This window comes from Lates calcarifer, linkage group LG11, assembly GCF_001640805.2.
Source record: "Lates calcarifer isolate ASB-BC8 linkage group LG11, TLL_Latcal_v3, whole genome shotgun sequence".
In the NCBI taxonomy this organism is placed as follows: Eukaryota; Metazoa; Chordata; class Actinopteri; family Centropomidae; genus Lates; species Lates calcarifer.
This window is the reverse complement of record NC_066843.1, coordinates 16,244,550-16,253,231: the sequence shown is the minus strand read 5'-3', so window position 1 is coordinate 16,253,231 and position 8,682 is coordinate 16,244,550. Positions and strand designations below refer to the sequence as shown.

Here is an 8,682-nt window from a genome sequence, read left to right as displayed (position 1 = left end):
CATCACATCAGGTTTCAATCAAATAATATCATTTATTCACAAAAATAATGTGTAAAAATCAAACGAGGACATTGTCTTTTTTTCTTTTCTTTGTTTTCATCTCTAAGTGCCATGTAAGATGATGTGTGGTGTGCATATGATTGTGTGTGTCACTGTGAGTGTGTGAGGCTGGTGAGGGTTCGCAGTTGCAGTGGCATGGACACGTTGGTGTCTCTGTGCCACTGCGGTGTGGTGACATGCTGAGGTGGAGTCAGGACACTCTGGGCCACACCAGGGGTCTTCAGCAGCGACCACAACTCCTCCCCTCGCGTTACTATGGCAATGAGGTCTTCCTCATCTGAACACCAGGCCACTGACCCCCCTCTGGTTACTGTTCTTAGCTTAGAGAGAAACAGAGACACCCTACAACAGACAAAAACACAGTTACACTACATTATAGACACCTGGATGAATGAAACAAGTGTGTATGCCTGTCAGTCACCTGGGGATGAGGTCATGTGACCTTGACGCTAGTTTAGCAAGCGCACTCATTAGAGTGGTGACGACTCTTGGGGCAGGGCAAGCTGCTCCAGGTGGTGGGGCGGATGACGTAATCTCAAATAGCACTGCCTCCAACGCCTCAAAACAGGAAGTGATGAGCCTCACAGAGCAGCGAGAGTCACATGACACAGAGAGGTACTCTCCCAGCACCCACACCTGAGAGCCAAACAAGTTAAATATTATTTTGGTGTTAGGTTTTGGCATATGCTGTTGTCTTAGTACAATGTTTTAACTTTATTTAAGAATTGACAAAAACTTGAGATATGAGATACAGTGGGTTTTGTACGGCATCCAAAATACACAGAGGAAACACACACACGCGCGTCGCAGTTTCATTACCACATGTGTGTAGATTTCTTCTTTGCTGTAGACGTTGGCTGTGGTTCCAGCGAACTCCAGCAGCTCATGAGACTGGTCCACTACCAGAGAGGGGTGGAGCTTGCACAGCCTCAGCAGGTGGCAGCTGAACACCCTGCAGACAGAAAGAGAGAGGGATGGAGCGAGGGGACAGAGTGAAACTAACACAAAGCCTGTGAGACAGACAGTAGATGCACACAGTTCCACAGTATGTGTGAAGGTATACCTGTGTATCTCTTTGATGTATGTAGGGAGGTTGAGGAGGAGGCTGCTTCTCTCCAGCATCGCCAGAATCAAATGAGCTAAAAGCTTCTCGTCAGCGGCCTACACACACGTACATGAACACACAAACTAAACATCCAGCATTTAAATGTATAGCAGTTGCATGTGTAATGAATTTGTGATTAATCTGTTCACCGTAACAACTGTGTTGAAAAAAATGTGCAACAGCACAGGGACTGTCTGGGCACACTGAACAACTCTCTGCCAATCAACCGCCTCAGCTAGCAGCTCATGGAGCGTGCTCAGTCTGTCGATTGTGTCACCTGTGGAGAGAGAAAGAGAAGCACGGTGGTTTCACAAGCTGTGTTTGCCAAAATAAAAGCCAAAATTCAACAGCTGCTTCTTCCAGCTGCTGGTTAATGATAGAAAACAATCTGCCACAATGACCAGAGGAACAGACCATTATCAACATTTATTCAGCAAGATTACTGTAACTTGTGGCAACAAGTTCACCATAATGAAAGGAACGGAAAAACTATCATAGTGGCATCAAATTCACATTCATATCCTCATTCTGTGGCATGAATAAAAACTTGTTTCAACAACAGGTTTTAAAACCACTGTCTGGAAATAATAGCTCAACATGTTGGAAAAATATGCTCATAGTTTCTCTGTTACCTTTATTTATAATAAGCTAAGCTAAGCTAACCAGCTGCTGGCAATAGTCATATGAATGTCAGATATGTTCAGCATATTGACATGAGATTGATACTGCTCTTATTGTAGTTACATGGACTAGATACTGTGAATAGACTATATAAATGCAGTCCATCTAACTCTGTGAATAAGTGAATTTGCCAAAATATTGAACTATTCCTTAAATTGTGTTACCTGATCCTGCTTCTGCTCGAAGCAGGAAGAGGAAAAGGCCTCTGAAAGAGGGACTTCGAAATGCATCCAGTGACAGGAGGCCGCGCCCACCTGACTCAGAGATGGGCGAGCATGTTGACCTACAACACACACAAATAAACAGTGAGACGATTGTAAAAAATCTGAACGCACTGTGTTTTAGTCAGGGTGGTAGGCAGTTTTGACAGTTTTGCTCTGATGTGTGTGTGCACACCTGAGCTGTAATACCAGCGTGGCAGAGAGACAGGGCAGGTCCAGCAGAGTGTGGAACAGCTCCACTGCAGTTTCAGCCGTCACCAGAGAGGGCAGCAGGTCCACAAAATCATCCACCACTGCTGGGCTGTCCCACGCTAAGAACTACAGACACAGAGACAGAATGTAAGCAGAAGGCTTGTGCATCCCACACGTTGTACAACATGTACTCATCACTAGTTTACAGTGCGTATGTGTCATGAGTATGGATTCATTTTCTCTGATCTTGACCTTCAGCAGGTTTGGGAAGGAGCGGGTATACTGTGGAACTCGGAGCTGCAGGCTCTCGAGGTTCAGTCGTAGGAAACGTAGAAGCTCATGAGCCAGGAAGGGGTCGTTGAACAGCTCAGCAGGGAACTGGCCAAACACCAGCTTCCACACACTCTCACAGTCCACTGCTGCCATCTCACCTACACAGGTTTAAGTGCTCATTTAGCCACTTTAAAACTGAATCAAAGAACTCAACTGTATGTGTGAGAACTTATATATTTATATCCATATTTCCTCTTGCTGTATATGTTCAGAGAAAGAGAGAGAGTTATGTGAAGTTGAGCACATGTTGATGTGTATACACACCATGGTTGAGGTAGAACTGTGCTATGGGCAGCAGGACTCTGGCAAATGTCAGGTCTGAGCTGAGCCGACCGAAGAGCGCCTTGACGCACGGGAATGTTCGGTAGACAAGTGAGGCATCCTCTACGCACACACAATCCAGGATACACACTGCCTCCACCAGGCACTAGGAGAGGAAACAGGACAGACACAACATCTAGTTTACAATGGTGCATGGAATTATAGGAAAAAACGTGTGTGCTATATTTTATTTCCTACATCTTAATTCAGCTTTTGTATGTGTGTGTGGTGTGGAAGATCAATGGCAAAGCAACAAAAATCATGAACCTCACGTTTGCTGTTATTTTTTTCAGTGTGCTTTAAGTAAGAAAAAGCCCACTAAGCAGATAATCACTGGTTTGATTTTAAGATATTATTAAATACCAAGTGCTTTAAATTGATCTGATTAGTGCCATGTAGGAGGAGGCATGTTAATACCAGAAACTGAACCAGTCTACTACACAGCCCTGCTCTGTGTATGACTGTACTGTATGCATATATGACACATGGGCTCACCGCTTTCTGCAGCTCTGTATCTGTCCTTTTGTGTGCCTCTGAGACAAAGAAAAGAATACACATCACAAATGTCAAATATCACTCACACAGTGTAACATATAATGTGCAGTTAAAAGAGAGCAAACGATTTCACATATACAAGTTATTGTTTCAAAATCTGCATTAGCACTAATTTTCAGTTTTTCTTGCCTAACACACAAACACACACTCACTGCGATCGCTCTGTTCAATGAGGCGTAGGCAGTACTGGAAAGCCTTCTCCCTCAGACGCTCCTTTGGAGGCAGCAAGCGGCTGGAGGAGGAAGTTGCTGAAACCATAGAAACCACTGACCCGTCCACCTCTGAGCGGTCATCTGCAACATGAGAGGTCAGGAATGAGAGAGGTCACGATTCAAAACCATTTCAAAGTATGATTTATGACAATTAAAGTCCCCATGATATATTCTCCAAATGTGAACTGAGGTCTGTTAGAAGGTCTTTGATTACATTAAATTAAATTATTGGATGCCTTGATTAGCAGAAAGATCCGTTAAGTACTGTTGCAATGTTGCTATGAAGAGAAGAGTCATTCCAGGCAGCGGAGGAAACCAAGAGGGATCAGCAACCACAAGATACAGTGACAAATTTTGTGTTACAGTATCGCTTAAAGAAGTACTGTGAAGCAGAGACAAGATGAGACAGAAAGAGATATAAAGTATCATGAAAGATTTTAACTTAAATTTGATCTGTTTTTGTCAAAGGTACCCTGTGGAGTTTTTGACCATCCTCCCAATGTAATCACACGATTCCACTGATCTACAGGTGGTGGCAATGCACCTAGAAATGCAGCACTGCAGAGGAAGTCTGGTGGCAAATAAACATGGATGTAAAAAACACAGGTTTCAAATTTAAAAAAGGGCTTTGCAGGGTTTTATGAGGAAGGACATACATTAAATAGGTTTGTCTGGCCTCAAGGATGCACATGATGCGTTCAGTGAGTAACAGTGAAATGGTAACACAACCTTTGTTTTCAAGAAATCTTCACAGAGCAGCTTCAAATTAAAGCTTTAAAAAGAGCTGGAATTTGAGGTTTAGATGAAAGATTGTTAGAAAGGTTTGAGACGCAAGGTCCATCTTTGAATCAATCAAAATCCCCTTAAAAAAATCAATCAATAGAAACTGTTCATTACAACCCAACAAGAGTGAAAGTGTGGAGTACAAGAACCATGTCACAAGTTGTTTCACAAATGAGTAAAAATCACATCTATATGATTACATAGTGTGTACAATGTAATTTGATCAACTTTGGTCTGAAAATCACAAACATTCAATCAAGGAAGTCAATTTATCAGTTTATCATGAGATAAAGAATCTGGTTTTCTACACACCACATGCAACATGTAATATGTTTAGTAAAATAGTATCTCATTCTGATCATGACCGCTGTCAGAGCAGGTTTTTAGTTATTTTTTGTGATTCGTTCAAGTTTACAAAGTCAAGATTTAAGGTAAGGCACAGACACCAGTGGAAGTGCAGATTAGAAGCCACATATCAGGAGATCTGGTTAGAGATGATTTGTTAAATCAAATGTGGTCGTGTGTCATGATCATATCAGGTGCTGTGAGTTGTCCTGCCCAGAGCTGAACAGAACATGTAGGAGTTACGGCTTCTTAGATGCACATGCATGCAGGGAAGGTCCACAAACTCACATATCTTACCATTAGAAAAGGAGTGGGAGTGGGAGAGGGAGAGGCTGAGCTGTAGCCTGTTTGCTGGAGATGATGAAAACAAAGAACACGTCATCTCACACCAGTGATATAAATTATTTTCAGCCTTCACAGCTGATTCTTTTGAGGCTGACGTTCCTTGTGCGTACTTTGTGGCTATGAAATGAAGTAATGAGCTTCTCTCGCATGGGAAGGAAAAAGGTTAAGGTTTCTATCAGCAAGTCATACCAGTATCAGCTGCAGTGCTGCCACTGGAAACAGAGTGGTAGGTGAGAAGCCAGTGGCGCAGCATGGAAAAGGAGTAAACATTCATCCACTGGTCCTCAGTGAAGCCTTGGCCCACACACAGCACAGTGAAGAAATCCCCAGACACGGTCCCATCCAGCTCTGCTATAGGCACCGGCTGATTAGAGAAACAAACACACACACAAATGAACATTGTTGAAATCTCACTAGTGTGCTTTGAAGACTGGTATTAACTATGAGTATAGATTACTTACCTGACGTGATCTGGGTCCTGTGAAGAATCCTCCTGAAGAAGCTCCGCCTCCCTGCGTGATGCTTGCGTAACGCAGCCAATCGACAAGCTTTTTACTCAGGAGGGTCAGGTGATCTGTGGCAAATCAGGTAGCGAAGGAGGAATAGTGCGAACACTTCTTAGCATGAGCACGGCTTTACAAAACACTGGCTGCAGAACGGCCTGATAACTGATAAACTATTCAATTTAGCTCTCTGTTTTAATGTTCTTTTAAATTTGCACTAAACTTTGTTACCTTCAGTGAGGCACTCGGGACTGTGTGTGAGGATGGTGTTGAGGATCGGCAGTGTGTGCGCGAGCGAATGAGCTGGCCCTTCTGACTGACGGCTCTCCAGGCCTCGAAGGAGTTGAGCACATAGAGATGACAGATCAGCCCTGGATCCAGCCTGTAGGGGTCAAAGTGCATGAGAGACAGCGTTTAGAGATTAGCTCTGGAAACAAAACAAGCTCCTTTAAGTGTAAATATGTGACTGTGTGCTAAAACCAGTGAAACCAAATAATGCACTTTTTACTCTTCCACCTTATAGTTGCTGCAGCAAAAATGCAAAAATGACTACTTTATTAATCCACAACATTTTAAGAGGCATCAAACAGCCTCTTGTTATGTTCTATGTCTCAAAATAATGATCAATTTGGTTGAACAAAACACCTGTGAGAGCAGCAGGGCAGCAGTGTGGGTGTTGAGCGGACCCATGTTCTCCTGGTTGCAGTGCAGTTCCTGACCAGGGAGAGGCAGTGTCTCTCTGAGCACAGCTGAGCCCAGCACCTGAAGCTGCTCCGCCGGTGACGAGAGGAGAGATAAAAGCCTCTTTTGTAGCTCCGCAGGCAACCTTTGGTCAATGACAACAGAGGTGACATGAGGCGACGGGCTGCATGAAGGCAGAGGAGGTTGTGCATGACAGCTCATGCTGGATATTAAATAGTTTGGAGCAGAAAAAGACAAAGGTAATCTGTTTTTTTTTTTTTTTTATCAAAGAACACTTCAGTGCCAATGCTCTTTGATTGTTTTGTCATCATCAATATGTTGAGAGCTAATCATAAAAAGTAGTCAAAGAACTGTTAAGCTGCCTTATGTAGTGCAGACAGCCCAGCCGTGATTGAAAGGTTATTGACAGAGCAGCTGAGGGACTGTGGCTCGTTGTGAACAGTAATGGGAGTTAAGAGAGAGAGAGGGGGGGGGGGTGAGGCTGGAGCTCTTACGTCCTGGTGTATTTGGTGGCAGAGAGGATGAGGTGCAGTCTCTGCAGGGAGTCGATCGTCTCATGACCGAACTCCTTCCCTTGGAGCAGCTTCACTAACCTGCTGTAAAACTTCTGCAGCTCAGGCTCCTGTATCTCCCTGAAAAGAGCATGACACATCGTGTACCTGGATCTGCAAAGTCCTCTGACTTGTCGTATGGTCGTTTACCGACTGAGTGTATATATGTTAATTTAACGAACTTAATCAATATTGCAGGTTAGAGTCTCACAAAAGTTAGCTCGTTTGTCGCTGCTATAAACATGACATTTTATGGAATAAATACATTGATAAAAAATACAACGGACGTGTAGGAAAATTAATTATTCGTTGCCGATCTGCCTGTTATAAAGGACAGTTAAAATAAATCAACGTAAACACAAAAAATGAACGACAGGCTAGCTAGCTTAAGCCTCGTTCTGTTAGCATAAGAAATGATTACAAAACTGTGTAAAACACATCAAGGAGAACAGCTAAAGACGGGGGAGAAACTTCCCCTCTTATGTTTTCTTACCTCGCTTGTTTAATTAAACTTTCTGAGCCGTGTGAGTACATTTTGAGAGAGAGAGCCGGCAGTCCCCTGCTACATCTGTCTGCTGCAGCGGAAGGTAAACAGTGCGGTCCTCAATCAGGTCCTGACTGGAATCACATGACATGACTTTAGTTCCGCTTTCACAAGCCAGGAGCCATGGAGGAGTCTGTCAGGATGGTAACTCACTCAAACCAAACACAGATAAAACCTCAATTATGTTTACGTTTGCAGACGTAACATTCCTGTTATACATTTATACTTACATTTGATTTAACTAAAAGTATCCCCCAGGCTGCATTTTCTTCATCACGAGGACCGTAACAGCAAACTGTAGGCTATTTTACAGCTGGTTATTTTATATATACTACACTAAGCCTACTAGCTTTACTGCTACATTTAGTACTGATACAGACTTTTTTCACAACAGACATTCTGACAGTTGGAAGAAGACAGTTATAATCAAACACATTAAGAACAACTGCATCCCATTTAGATTAACAGCTCTGTGGCCCTGCTATTGTGCATGCTGGTTCACTGTCATTACTGACTGGGACGCTTGATGGAGCAGAGCCATTGTTGATGTTATTAGTGACACTCATACCTGTTACTGCTATGACAAGTCAACGAAAAAAAGGCCTATAGAGGGGTAAAATAAAATTTATTCTACAGGTTTACAGGGGCTACCAGAAGCAATGATAAAACTGGGCTGAACTATATTCAAGAATTTAAAACTCTGAGGTACTTGCTATCATTACTATTTCCATTTTTTGATAAGCCTACTGTGTTTCAGATGGAAATTTTTGCTTACTCACTGTTCACTCCCCGCTTATCTGACTGAAATATTTTACTATGGGATCTGAATGCACCACTGCTATTCAGCGGTGGGAGAAATATTCACATCATTTACTTAAACCACATTGTCAGAAAACTGACCTAGATTAAGTTGCAAGTAAAAAAAAAAAAAAAAAAAAAAAAAAGAGAGCCTGCATTCAGATTTCTGCACAGTGAGTAAAACCGAAGCTCAGTCGGAACCAAAGTTTATTTTAAATATCAAAAGTGAAACACTCATTATGCATAATGCCCTCTTTCAGTATCAGTGGCGGAGGAAGAATTCAAGATCCTGTCAAAGTACTGCAGTGTAAAAATACACCATACAGCTTTCAGGGTTGAAGGTGTAACATTTCCCTTTGAAATAAAACCTAGTGAGGTGGAAGTGAGGGAGTACAGAATTGCAGTAGTGAAGTGAAGGACAGTTGTACTTC

General features: G+C 42.7%; 1 protein-coding gene across 3 annotated transcripts; it reads right to left on the bottom strand.

Annotated features, from left to right (window-relative positions):
* Positions 1-12: 12 nt before the first annotated feature.
* On the bottom strand, positions 13-7,552 carry ap5z1 (adaptor related protein complex 5 subunit zeta 1). 3 transcript variants are annotated; one of them, XM_018667684.2, is made up of 19 exons: positions 7,403-7,552; positions 6,853-6,990; positions 6,302-6,482; positions 5,888-6,038; positions 5,615-5,727; positions 5,343-5,517; positions 5,106-5,159; positions 4,153-4,251; positions 3,621-3,761; positions 3,409-3,446; positions 2,857-3,019; positions 2,512-2,690; positions 2,243-2,385; positions 2,011-2,129; positions 1,315-1,442; positions 1,124-1,221; positions 880-1,012; positions 482-696; positions 13-402 (listed from the first exon to the last, which is right to left on the bottom strand). In XM_018667684.2, exons 1-19 carry the CDS (start codon positions 7,441-7,443, stop codon positions 150-152), a joined length of 2,562 nt encoding a protein of 853 aa, XP_018523200.1. In that variant the 5' UTR covers positions 7,444-7,552; the 3' UTR covers positions 13-149. The 3 variants fall into 3 exon arrangements, with proteins under 3 accessions (XP_018523200.1, XP_018523201.1, XP_018523202.1); XM_018667685.2 differs by lacking the exon at positions 4,153-4,251; XM_018667686.2 differs by lacking the exons at positions 4,153-4,251; positions 5,106-5,159.
* Positions 7,553-8,682: the final 1,130 nt, after the last annotated feature.